Raw genomic sequence first — 13,312 nt, 5'->3', positions numbered from 1 at the left:
GTCCAAAGCATACAGCTCATGAGATGGGGCTTGTGGGACACCTGCTAGGCAGTTTTAGAAGGTTAGAAGGCCTTGGCCAGCCCTACATGTGAACTTTTCTTTGTCCCAAGGAGGTCAGGACTGGCAAAAGTGAAGGGGCAGAATTCCAGAAGAATCCAAGTGGGGTCACATCAGCTTCCAATCTGTCTCCTGAACACCCCTCTTCAGAGTGTTCTGTGTTTAAGGCCAGACCTACTGGAGGGCCTAGGCACCCTCCACGTGCATCCTTCCTTCCTTTGTGGCAGACCCTTGAAGTGGGAATGATGTTCAAATGTATTAGGGTAGTAGTAAATCCACAGGGTAGGAGGTTCCAGGAATGCTGGACTCCTGGGCTTTGTGCAACAAACACAGGCCAGGGCTGTGGTTTTCCTAGCATCCCAGTGTGGTGCCCAGGGTGGTTAATACAGCAGCTTCTGAATTTACAAACAAGAGTAGGCTCCAGGAGCTATTCCTTAAATCCTTCACGTTGCTAAACCCAAATCATACAAGTGACCACGATGGCCTCTGCTGTTCCTGGCCAGGCTGATATGCTTCTCTGTTACTGTGAGTGGGTAGAACCTTTCTGCACTTTACTTCTCATCATTCTCATAACAAGCCAGAGATTCTACGGGGGGAGTTATCCTCCAAGTTACAGAGGAGAAAACTGAGGTTCCAAGATGAAGTTATTGCCCCCAGGTCATTCCAACAGGAGGTGGCAGGGGTGGGCTTCAGACCCGGCTGTGTTTAATCCAAGACATTGCCTTTCTACAGAAACTGGATGGTAGTGTTGCTGCAACCTGGTGTCACCATGTGTGTGTGTTTGGGGGGGTGGGTGGGGTGGGGGGAGGCTGGGGGTGGGTACAGGACAAGGGAAACCGGCTCTAGAGATCTCACTGAAGTGCAGCTATGCCCTGCCTACAGGGATGATCCCCTGAGGGCCAGTAGGGGCGCCTCGGTAGTGGGGCTGGGGGTGGTGAGCCTTCACTCATTTGTGTGTTCAGCGCCCCCTCAGTGAATCCCCTACTTGGGGAAAGATACTCTGCCAGGCGCTATAGGATGAGGAAGAGCCTACTGGAAGATATTTTTCTCTAACACACATCTTCCCATGCTTGTCCCTGCTTTCACTAGTCCCCACCTGGCCACCTGTGTCTCCAAGATAAATCACAGGGACCTGGCTCGCAGGGCCTTTCCTGATCTGACTCCAGCTGACTTCACCAGATTTTTCCTTCCCTGGGCCTCCCACTTTTACCCCATTCTGTGGCCCAGTGACTCTCAGCTAGGGGGCAGTTTTGCCCCCCCCCCCCCCACAGAAAGAACATTTGGCAAAGTCTGGAGACATTTTCGGTTGTCACAACCAGAGGCGGCATGCTGTTGCCAGACAGGGGTAGAGGATGCCGCGAAACCTCCTACAACACACAAACTAGCCCCCATCATGACAAATTATTCAGCCCTAAGTGACAGCAGCGCAGAGGTTGAGAAACTGTTCTCTGGTTTTAGCAACTTTGGGCACTTCCTGGGATGTGCTGGCATGTTCCACGTCCATCTGCCTGGAATGCCTTTCCCCTCTGGCACCCTTGGGGAACCTGATTCATCTCTGAAATCCAAGTTGTTTTCAGTCCCCTCCCCCAGCTCTCCATTAAAAAGGACACCTTGTTTTTTCAGGCTGTAGAGACTTCTACTGGAGCCTCTATAACTTTCAGCACATGCCTGTTTGAAACAGATGTGCACCCCCCACTAGACCATCAGCACCCTCAGACAAGGACCTTGACATTCATGCCTGTCTGTATCTGTAGCCCTTCTTAGCCTGGCATGGAACATGCTTAACCCGCACATATGAAGGGGTGGGTGGATGGGGAACTTGGCAGCATGGAGCCCCTAAGCAGTCTAAGGACCAGCATTGGCTCTTATTCCGGTCTGTACAGGAGCCCACGCATAGCAGGTTGCTTGGTGAGTTTGTGCTGAGAGGCTATGGAAAGGAAGACACAGTACTTCAGGGTGAGCCAGGAAGGGCTCGGGCTCAAGGGCAGACTACACAGTGGGACACAGGGACCTCTAACCAACACATCAGTGAAGGCTTCCTGAAAGAAGTGGTGTCATGCTGGGTCTTGTGAAGGGGACCACGGGGGAAAAGTAGGTCCCACGGTGGGGGAAATGCAGAGACACAGGCTACAGAGTGGCTTCTGAACGGCCTTGGGTGCTAGCAAAGGCTTTTGAACTCTACTCTGGCTTCTGGAACTGAGGCGTTCTTAGCATAAAGGTAACAGGATCAAAACAGTGCTTTGGGAAGGCCACTCTGGGGTAAGGTAGAGAACCTTTGGAGGGACCAGTTGGGAAGGTGATGGACTAAGGAGGAGACCAGCTTTGGAAATCAGAGGAGAGAGGAGGCCCAAGCCACCACAGGGAGGAAGAGGAAGGGGCTCTACCAAGTGGGGAGACTGTTTGGGAGGGACAGTATGGCTGAGGTAGGAGACACCCCAGGGGAACAGGCTGCTCTGGGAAGATGGCGAGTGGCGGTGGAACCGTTGGTTTGGGGTAAGCAAGCACTGTCCACTGGGGGGAGCCATTTGATCAGACAACTGCACTTTGGAGCCTGTGCTGCCTGTCAGCTAGGGTGAGCTTGAGTGCCTGCACGTGTTAGAGCGGCCTCTGCTCTGGAGGAGGCCCAGCACTGACAACCTCTGTTGCAGAGGAGGGTAGGATGAGGGCAGTTGGGGCAGTGGGAAGAGAGGCCCATCGCTCCTTCCCTGCAGTCATCCTGAACACCAACGCCCTGGCCAGGTTCCTGTGGATGAAGTACTCCCTGTGTGTGGAAGCAGCCCAGGAGGGGCCCCCTTTCATTCCAGCCACTCCAGTACAGCCAGAACATTGTTTTCAGGATTTTCTTACAGCAGAGCTTTTATGAACTCATTGCCCTTTCCCTTTGGTGTAAGAACCTCCCAACTGTCTCAGGGAAGAGCGTGAGCCATTGAATCGAGTCTGTGCTGATGTCTCACTGCCCTCCCCACAGAAGTGGGGTGCCGTCCACGTATAAAAGTACAAAAGGTATAAAAGCTGTGGTGAAGAGCACAGTACAGTTGAAAACACGGGGCCCCCTGGGCCCACCCCCTGACATCTGTTCACCACTCTGCTCGCTCCTGTCAGTACCCTCGTTCCAAGATGTCCTGCCAGCCCGTCTGGACTCTGCAGGTGGCTGTGCCAGCCCCCCTTGAAGCAGAGACTTGGGGCCCCCACACGTGCCTCTCTGGCCTCTTGGCCATGAAGAAAGTCATCTCCAGTCCTCAGGGTTGGGAGCCGCCAGGCGAGAGTCGTTCAGCAGCTGGTCCTGGCTCAGCATAGTCTGAAAGGACACGGGCCCAAGGGGTAGTTGAACAGGGTTTTGGTCAGGGCTGCCCTGTGGCAGCTACATGGGAAGCAGTGGGCCACATTGGTGTGGTCCCATCTGACACTAGCACCCTCTAAGTTCATGAGATCCAGGACCCCCACATATTGAATCAGAACAGATAGCACTATCAAGAATATGTGTTGCTCATACCTTAGAGGTAAAATTGCTATTTCAAGACCACCAAAGGCCTACTAGTGGTAATGAGGGCAAGGTTGGGTGCATTCATTTCAGTGTATGAGCCAAAAAAAAAAAAAAAAAAAAGTTAAATAAAAATGGTCCCATTTGGATTCAGGGAGATCACCCTGCCTCCCCCTCTACTTCAGTCTTGCCCTTGGATACAGCCTTCTTAATGTGCCTCGATAGATAAGTGAAGGACAGTGACAGGAGCCTCAACATGGACAGATGATACAGCAGTGGGCTCAGTGATGGGACCATCCAGGGACTAATGGGCAGTTGAAGGTACAGGGCCTCAAAAATGTGAATCTTCGCTGTGGATGGTCTTTTACTGCCAGCTCTAGCCTGCCTACAAAGAGGATATTATGAGCTCTGCTTTACTAATAACTAAGCTGGGGTGTGGAGAGAGAATGCCTTGCCTGAGGTTCCAGAGTTAGTAGGAGGCAAAGCAGGGCCTTGAACCAGATTGGCCTCACTCCAAAGTGGCTCGCTCCTCCCCAACACCATGCTGCCTCCCTGTGATACAGCTTGTCCTCATGAGGCACATCAGGACATGTCCACATGCCCATGATATCCACAAAGTCAGAAGCCTGACAGGATATACATGTGTCAAGGGTAGAGAGGGCAGAACAGTGTCCAGCAGGTCTGAGATGAGGCCCGGGCACCAGGCTGATAGGCAGGTGACCCAGAACTGCCAAGCACTGTGGTTTCCTCACCAGCCCTGAGCCTCGGAAGACGACTGAGACCCGGCACACTTCAGCTGGTTTCAGCTCAGGGCCCAGGACCTGTCTCAGTGCTCCTGGCAACTCAAGGCCCAGCTCAAGGCCCAGCAGCAGGCCAGTGGAGAAGCTTCTGGGCTGCTTTCTACCACAGAGCTGGCTCCAGCTCAGGCCACCATGCCTAGCACCATCCTGCGGATTCCTGGCAGAGGCACTGATGACACAGGTTCAGGGTGGGGTGGGGGTCTCAGGCCTTGTGCACCACTGTACCAAACTCACGGGGCCACCCCGGCACCTGTCCTGCTGTGGAGAGAGGGGTCAGAATCCTACCGTGAGACGGTGAATGTCTTGGGAGAGGAGCCCTATCTGCGTCACAGTGCCTTCCGAAGGCGCCATCTGTAAAATGGGCGGCAGCCTGGTCAACACACGTGGACTCAGCTTGTGATTCACAGAGATGGCATGCAAGTCCTGTCCTGGGGGAGTGGGCGAGGAGGGGGCCAGGCCTGAGGAGTGACAGGTGGGCAGAGCACATGCTGTTTCTGTCCCTGGGAAGGGCAGGGCTTCTGGTCTCCCACACAGCCGTGCGCACACACTCCTTTGGGCCACGCCAGCACCGGCACTGGGGGCACACGGGAAGAGGGCACAGATGGCCTGTGAGAAGCAGCCCTTCCCTTCCGCACACGCTCAGTGCTCCAGCTAGCTCCAGGAGCAGGGAGCGGCAGGGATGAAGGCCTCGGGATGCCAAATACAACCACAATTTCCGGTGCCAATAGGACCCTGGACAGGTACAGGTGGGCACCTTCAGGGAGCTGCTCATAGACCTTCCTCACTACCAGGGGCCTCCCTCGACCCCTCCTCCTCAGGTAATGCTGGTCTGCTCCTTCCTTAAGCCTAGTTAGACACCGCAGATCTAGAAGCATCCTCTGAGGGATTTAAGTGCAACCCTTCATTTTCTAGGTGGGAAAATTGAGGCCCACAAAGGGATACAGGCCTTGCCTGAGGCTGCACAGAGATCTAGTGATCTAATTCCATGTGGGGTTTGCGAACAGGCACATGCAGGGATTCTCTCACCAGAAGACTACAGAAAGAAAGGGCCCAAGCCTGCCCTGGGGCTCTATGACAGCAAGGTCCAGGTACCCGCCCTAAGGAGCACCTGTCATTTAGTGTCCTGGGTACTGGGATCAAGCACCAGCCATGCCAGCTGGAGAGTTTGTCCAGTTCTCACTGGTTGACTTCAGTGAGGGGGGCGGGGGGATGGCGGCAGGAGGTCATGGCCTGTGGTCATCGGCCATCCCTGGGGCTGCTGGTAGTTTCAGAAGCAAATCTTGGCATTGTCTCCATCTGGGACAGAAGCAGAGTGCCCTCAGTGGGGCCATCAAGCCCTGCCCCTGCCGCCAGACAGTTACGATGCCACTGTTATTCTGCAGACGAGGTCCAGGGGACCCGGCAGGGCCAAAACCTGCCCCAGGGTAAACTGGAATCTCATGAGCAGGAATCCAGACTGGCAAGATGTGTCTTTCCCTCAGTCCCCGTCCAGACAAGGCCCATCTGGAAGAGCCATTATCAGTTAGCCAGACTCTAAATCAGGAGGACAGGGCTGTTCCATTTCTGCCAACAGACAGACCAACCCCCACGCTGGTTCTGGGCCCAGCCAGGCCAATAACAGAGAAGCTGACAAACCACACAAAAGAAAAGAGGCTGTTATCAGCGAGGCCACTTTCTTGTCTCCCCCCCTCTCCCCCCAGGTGGCTCATGCCAGAAACCAACTTTGGGGTCTGCATGACAGATGTGACCTACAGTCAGCACAAGGCTTTCCATGGCTTCATAGAGGGAGGTGGGTGGAGCCTGAAGTGAAGAGGCCACGGACCCCTCTGAAGAATACGGGGTCCCTCCTTGCTCCAGCCCCCTTGTCCATGACACTTGGCAAAGGCCGAGTGCACCTGGCCAAGGACTGGCACGGTGCCACCAGCTCTCAGGCCATGCCGTACACAGCACTCCCTCTCCAGCTGTGCCCAGCTCTCATCCCCCAGTGAGGTTAGAGCTACACAGCCCTGTTTGCTTTCTACATAAATATTGTTTTTATTACCAGAAAGAGGAGACCACCTCTGTATTAAGGCACAACACAGTTACACCATCACTGTGGCAGAAATCCCTGCTGCTGTCCCTTGGATCTCAGCCAAGACTCTGTGGCCATAGGCCTAAGGCACTTGAGATCGCCCCTCAACTGGAAGCACAGTGGAGGGCCCAAGAGCCAAGCCTCTGGGAATCATCCGTGACCTCTGGACCAGTGTCCAAGTTCGTGTGTTTCCACCGGTGCTTAACATGACCATTAAGAATTACAAAAATATACAAGCATCTTTGTGTCTTTCCTCCCGAGTCCACCTCTGGCAACAGTCCCCAAAGCCTGTCCCCTTAGCAAAAGTGCAACTCCGTACCCTGGCCACCCTCAGAGTTCAAAGACACTGGCCTGGGGTACACAACAGCTGGAATGTTCTCTGCGAGGCATGCACAGGTGCAGGGGGTGAGGTGCAGTTATATGGTGACACACACAGTGTTACTGTGAAGTTCTCGGGTGCACAGAGAAGACAGGTAACAAGGCCATCAGCTAATCTGTCCCACCTGGTCCAGCCCATCCAGTTCAGGGGCATCGAGGGGGCTGAGGCCCCGGTAGCCACTGTAGACCCTGTGACTGTCACCAGCACTGTCGCTGGGCTCCATTGGGCAAATGTAGTCTGTCGATTCATCGAATTTCTTTTTTCTTATGTTTCCAAAATGTGAAAATCCCAGTTTCCTTGGCTAAAACACAACAAATGCGAGATTATCAAGTCAGTGTGCAGACAGGACTCACAATATGGTTAAGAGCAGGCCCATGAGGAAAGGAACGAGGCAAACTACTTCTAGAAAAATTCTCAACAAAATAGAGCTCCCGGCTAGGGACAGGCAACAGATAAATAATCTCGAACGAGGAGGAGAATCTTGCTCCTTCAAGACTGTGTGCGAGAAACCCATGTCCTGCTGTCCCATGAGTGACATCCTACTTCCCCCCTGGGGGTGGGGAGGTGCCTAGGAGCTTCGAGAGGGTGCTGGGGCAGAGGACCCGTCTCACACAGCTGCTGCATCAGCTGCTCGCAGCACCCCCTGCCCTGGGGAGGCCATGCTGGAGAGCCCCAGGTGGCCCTTCCTGCTTGCTCTAGCTTCACCCAGCGCTACTTCTGCTGGTATCCCCCAGACACACTTCTGGTCCTGCTCCCTTGGGGAAGGAGGTCTGTGCATGACTTGTAGCTAAACCTAGGCATCACCATGCTGCTGGGGACAGGGCCAGCCTGGCCTCCAGAGATTCCGTCTGTGGGTCTGCAGCCTAAGAAGGACACGGTCTGAGGACAGTGCGGCTCAGGCAGTTTCTAACGGGCTTTGTGAGATTCAGAGACCCCAGTGAGTGGTGCTGGTGCCTGTATAATCTCCGGCCCCCTGGGCCGCTGTGTGTTGGCCACCTCCACAGCACAGGCAATCACGGCCAATTGTGAACAGGAGCGCTCCCTGTGTTGGCAGGACAGCTGTTGTTCTTCTTTTTTAATGGTTTTATTTATTTGGTGGCGGGGAGGGGAAGAGAGGGAAGGGGACAGAGGATCTGAAGCAGGCTCTGTGCTGACAGCAGAGTGCCCGATACAGGGCTCAAACCCATGAACTGTCAGATCATGACCGGAGCTGAAGTCAGATGCTTAACTGACAGAGCCATCCAGGTGCCCCAGGACAGTTCTCAGACCCCATGGCACACAGATGAGCCTGACTGAAGGGAACTCAGAATCATGAACTCATCTACTTGCAAGATGAGTCAAGGTGGCATTGGGGTAGAGGACAAGTGCCAGCTGCCTGAGAAGAGATGCTTCCTGGACATGGTGTCTGTGCAAAGAAAATTGTACTCTCTTCCTTGGACCCGGGTATGGCAGGGAACTGGCCTAACAAACACGGACAAGGAGACTGAGCTCTCGGGGCAGGACCCGAGAGAGCCTCCTCGTCCAGGCGGCACACGCTGGTCTGGCTCCAGGCACTGGGCCAAACTCAGTACAACATGGGTGCTAGAAGGCGGGCCCCTGTGACCACCCCAGAGAGGGTCTGGCAACTCACCCGGACTTTGGCTGTGGTGGTCAGTGGTGTGTAAGCCGGGGAGGCCATTTTCTCTCGCTTTTCCTGTTCAGCCTCAGGACCAATCAGGGCATTGAATTTGGTGGTTAGGTGACGTCTGAGGAGCGTCTTCTGCGGTGGAATATTGAGAAGCATAGCCAGGGTGTCCCCAGTGAAGCGGGGCTCCAGGATCTAAGAAGAAAGCACAGACAGAGCCACGCAGTGATGACCACAGATGGCTCCAGGTGGTGACAGTGAGAAACAGGCCTCCGTGGGCCCAGGGGTGCCTCCAGAGCAAGGGCTGAAGCTTATCCACTTGTCCTGTATCCCACTCCCCTCTCTTTTCCTGGCACAGGGCCTGGCTACCACATTTGTTGACCGACAACCTCATTTTCACAGGCCAGCAGAGATCTGTGACTCTTTGGATAAGATGGTCTCCCAGGGTCCACTCTGACGTCTGAACCATCCCTTCATTTCTCCACTGGCTTTACCACTTGACAGATTTGAGTGACCATCATGATCATATCATGGCAAGCAGGAAGTTACATTTCGGTGGCCAGCCCTTCACTTCCCCAGCCACTGCATCACTCTCGGTACAGTCTGACATGCAACCCATTTGTCCTGGGAATCCTCTGGGTCTATTGCTACGGAAGTTCTTCCAGAAACCATCCTGTTTCCATGAGGTATGTTAATTCCCAATTGCAAATTATCAAATATTTTGAGATTTCAATTGATGCAAGCAAGGGCTTCAGATGAACTACCAATATTTTTTACTAGGATTTATGTCTGGCCATTGAGAAATAAGTTTCTGAATAGCCCAGTTTATGCCAAAGCAGGCTAAAGAGCCACTCACAATGAGGCCTCCATGGACACCACTCCCACGAAGATTGGGCGCGTACTCTGCCAGGTCCACAGATCGCAACCACTCCATCACCCTGTGGTTAGACCACTGTACAACTTCTGAAGGAGAAAGGTTACTCTGTGAGAGGGAGAAGGAGAGTGAAAAAGTTAGGTCTAATAGGTCCTACCTGTGGTCTTCTCTGGGGGCCAGCCCCTGCGAATAAGCCTGCCTCAGATGCCTGACCAGAAGGCAGCCCTCATGCCCAGAGACCCAGGCAGCCATCCCAGCGCCTTCCCAGTTTCCAAGTAGTAGAGCTCTCACAGAATCTTGCAAGCTCTTCTACACGGAAATATCTGATGGCACAGAATCCTGAGACTCCCTAATCATCTGGTTAACACTGGGACCAGTAAATGAAGGCATGGAGTCATTCATTCAGTAATGCAACAAAACTTTAAAGAGGACTATCATTTACGAGCCAAGTGTTTTACAGACAAAAGATCTCCATGGCGTGGCCAAATGTTTTAGGGGAACACACATTAAGACGCTTATACCTAAGTGGCATCTTGGTCTTCAGAATGTCCAGCACCGTGCCTGACACACAGAAGGCATCCAAAACATATTTGTATTCGACAAAAATGAAATGGAAGGTAGGGGTAGGAGTTTCTAATCCCTCAGGAAGCAGAGTTAATCTTACAGCAGGGTTATACTAGATCCTAGGAATATGGCAGACAGGGCCCAACAAGCGCTCTGAGGTATATAGAACATTATCAGGCACTTCTCCAGAATGAGGGTTGCTGTGTTGACCTACATGACTTCTGCTCTAGCAAAACCTGCGCAGGGATCCCCTGTGCACCTGGACTGGAGGTCAGTTAATTTCATATCTGCAAGTAGGGGGATCTGTTCTGAAACGTCTGGTTCCTTTTCTCCTCCGTCTACTTTGACCCCATCTGTCTGTTTTGCTTTCCCCTCCTTCTCCTTTGCTCCACTTGCTCATCATCTTTGATCACTGCAATGGCTTTGAAAGACTTGCTGTTATCGCCTCTGGCCCTGAGCATGTGTCCCCCCAAGAGCGGTGGGAGCCTGGAGGTCTAATGTCCGTTGTGGGACACAAAATGCAAGCAACGGGTGTTTGGGGCACCATGTGGCACTAGCAAAGGGAAGAATCCTAAGCGCCCTGGTCCGAAAGGCAGCCATGTTGTGCTGAGGTCATTCTTGTTTTCTCACACCCGATTGTGCACGTGTCCTGACTCAGGGTTACCGGGATAGGTACTGTCCTGCCCTCACCTCATCAGCTGGCCGCCGGTGTAGGCAGTGGGGGTTGAACTTGTTGACGTGTAGCACATGAATGGCACACTTGATGCTGAGATGATGTAGTTGGCTCGTGACTTTTAAGAAGAGGAGATCATTCTGGAAGAGAAATGTTTTGGTTAATAAACCCGAGTTTCCAAAGTGACTAAGATCCTTAAGTTTCCTTCCCAGACCACACACAGACAAGTCTACCACATCTCAGGAAGGGGCATGTGGACACAGCAGCTTTTCTTAGCATGGTGTTCATACTCTGCTACTTCTGACCTCGTCTGTGATGAACAATACTATTTAAAGACCCTAAGAACATGAGGGAGGAGGTGGAATCAGGTTTAAAATAACTGCTGTGGGGATACCTGAGCTGAGTGCTTGCAGGGACAACCGAAACACTGAAAGGGAAAATCCTCACCACAGTCAGATATTGTAGCATTCGCCCATCAACTCTGGATTCATGAAATTGATCTTTGTATTGGGGTAAGCCAATATCATCAAGCCAGCCTACAGAAACCAGAAGAAATGGGTGTGTTAGGGCTCCTAAGAATGGGAGACTATACGTGCAAATAAATAAATAAAAAGCAGCAAATCATCATCCTGAAGTGGAGCTGTATTCCCCATAAGGTTTAGTAATCTACGTGCCTTTCCCAAGCAGACTGCAGTCTGTGAGCCACATACTCCCAGGGAAATGCTTTTTTACCCTTAGGAGCTGCTGGAAACATATTACATATACTGCCTGTCCTTACGTGTCACCCAGATGTGGTCGAGCAGTGCGGACTTCTCCTCCTGCTTGGTGTTGATGGCTTTCACTGCTAAAACCAGCTTCTTCCGGTGCAGAGGTTGCTTAATTCCTAACTCCTGAAATTGAAAGATGAAGACAGATATGAAATTCCAGCTGGCAGTTTGACCCTCAGAGGGCATCATGGAAGTCCACCTGGGGACTCCTGCACGGTGCAGGGGATCAACCTGCAGTCACAGAGGAAATCTCAGCCTCTTCCACCCACCCTCGTGTGTGTGTGTGTGTGTGTGTGTGTGTAAGGGCAGGGGATAGAGAAGTGGGGGCCTCACCTCCCCAGACATTGGTTTGAGGAGAAATGGGAACCTCCTTCCCAGGGCTCAGCTCTTACCTTTTCCATGTCCTGAGGGGTAGCTGACAGTAAAGTGTGGCCAGAAGTCACCCACTGCCTGGCAAAGATCACGTACTGACCCAGGCCGAAGTCCTCCAGCCACGCACACACACGCTCTGTGCTCCACTGGGCAAAGGGGGCACCGGCGTCACTGGGAAGCAGGAAGACAACATGTCCCTGTTAGTGGGAGAGGCTGAGGCTGCATCTGAACACAATGGAGCCACATAAAAAAGGGAACTAGGTTTTAAACCATCCCAACATGGGGTCTAGTTGTACAAAATTCCACTATAATTCTCATTTGCAGTAGACTCTAGAGTTTCCTTTGATAACACCTGGTCTGAATTTCGAGTCTGCAGTGACTGTCAGCAGGGGCCAGTTCTGCGATCCCCGGGAGGCTGTTTACGCGCCATCCGTCCACTTACTGGGCACCGTGTGCCACAAGCCCAGAGTCACGCTCCATTTGGAGGACGATCTACAACCAATCATGTTATTGACAAGATTTTTGTGGATCAACAGTGTTTTTAGGGAAATGTATAGAAAACTAGGAGAAGGGGGTCAGTTCTCTAACATTAAAAAAAAAATTAAAAACAACTTCTAAACAACTAATCCTTTCTTAATGAAACACTAGGGACATTCACGTTAAAGTCAATAAAAATAATGTTTTTAATCAGGACTAATCACACTGGTCTGAGAGTGCAGCCAGTTCAGGAAGAGAGAGAAAGGAGGATACAAAGTAGAAGGAAAAGCAAGCCACTCTTCTCAGATGTAACTGCCTACCTGGAAAATCTAAGAGAACTCAGTAAGGCGGCTACTTATAAGATACATACATAGTATTTACAGGACTTACAAAATACGTAGCACAGATACTAACATTTCTCTTAAGGTAATTTAAAAGTCCCACTTATAGCAACCAGAATGCTAAAATGTCCAGGAGTTGCTTTTACAAGCAATGTGTACGTGTTGTGTGCTTGGGGGGGGGGGGGGGCGCAGTGGGGGGCAGTGCAGGGAGAGTTGGCGACTGTAACACTCAACTGAGCAGCATCGAGTCATGAATAAATGAAGAGCTAGCTCGTGTTCCTAGACAGGATGACTGGGTATTACAAAGCCATCAGTTCTTAAAGACATTAATTTTTCATTTAAAGTGTGACTATAATGGTACACTCAAAACCTCAATGGAGTCTGGGGCGAGGGAGGTTGACAAAGCGACTCTTATGTTCATTGGGAAAAAACGAAGCAGGATTTATGGAATGTAGAAAAGCGGAGAGCCTGTAAGGTTCCTTCCAGAAAAGTACCCCCAACACACTGGTTAAAAAAAAAAAAAAAAAAAAAAATATATATATATATATATATATATATATATATATTTTTTTTTTTTTTTTTTTTGAATGCCTGGCTGAGTTATTCTTAAAGTGAAAGAGTTAGAAGACCAGAATGACAAGAAAATGTGATTCTAGGTGCCTTGGGGTAAATGCCAGACAACTGGGAGTCTGGAACCTGGATTGTAATGGGACACGAGTAGGTATAGATCCAGGTTTTGTGAGACCTAGAACTTACAAAATTTGGGGGGCCCTCTAAGAAAAGTACAAAATTTGAGTATGGAATTGGGGACCAATTCTCATTTAGGATGAGA

The 13,312-nt window shown here is 51.6% G+C and overlaps 1 protein-coding gene across 15 annotated transcripts in view; it reads right to left on the bottom strand.

The window, feature by feature from the left end:
• Positions 1–2,883: 2,883 nt before the first annotated feature.
• PPFIBP2 (PPFIA binding protein 2) overlaps positions 2,884–13,312 on the bottom strand; it is a 144,418-nt gene continuing 133,989 nt past the window's right edge. For 14 of the 15 annotated variants that reach the window (XM_045484361.1, XM_045484365.1, XM_045484364.1 and 11 more), the window contains 9 exons: positions 11,683–11,833; positions 11,302–11,413; positions 10,971–11,059; positions 10,541–10,663; positions 9,269–9,394; positions 8,419–8,607; positions 6,913–7,089; positions 4,624–4,689; positions 2,884–3,355 (listed from right to left, as the gene is read on the bottom strand). In XM_045484361.1, coding sequence (XP_045340317.1) covers positions 3,284–3,355; positions 4,624–4,689; positions 6,913–7,089; positions 8,419–8,607; positions 9,269–9,394; positions 10,541–10,663; positions 10,971–11,059; positions 11,302–11,413; positions 11,683–11,833 — 1,105 coding nt within the window. In that variant the 3' untranslated portion in view covers positions 2,884–3,283. The remainder of the gene's footprint in view (positions 3,356–4,623; positions 4,690–6,912; positions 7,090–8,418; positions 8,608–9,268; positions 9,395–10,540; positions 10,664–10,970; positions 11,060–11,301; positions 11,414–11,682; positions 11,834–13,312) is intronic. The other variant, XM_045484359.1, reaches the window with a different exon arrangement.

Source organism: Leopardus geoffroyi, chromosome D1 (assembly GCF_018350155.1).
Source record: "Leopardus geoffroyi isolate Oge1 chromosome D1, O.geoffroyi_Oge1_pat1.0, whole genome shotgun sequence".
In the NCBI taxonomy this organism is placed as follows: Eukaryota; Metazoa; Chordata; class Mammalia; order Carnivora; family Felidae; genus Leopardus; species Leopardus geoffroyi.
This window is presented reverse-complemented; position numbering and strand designations above follow the sequence as displayed.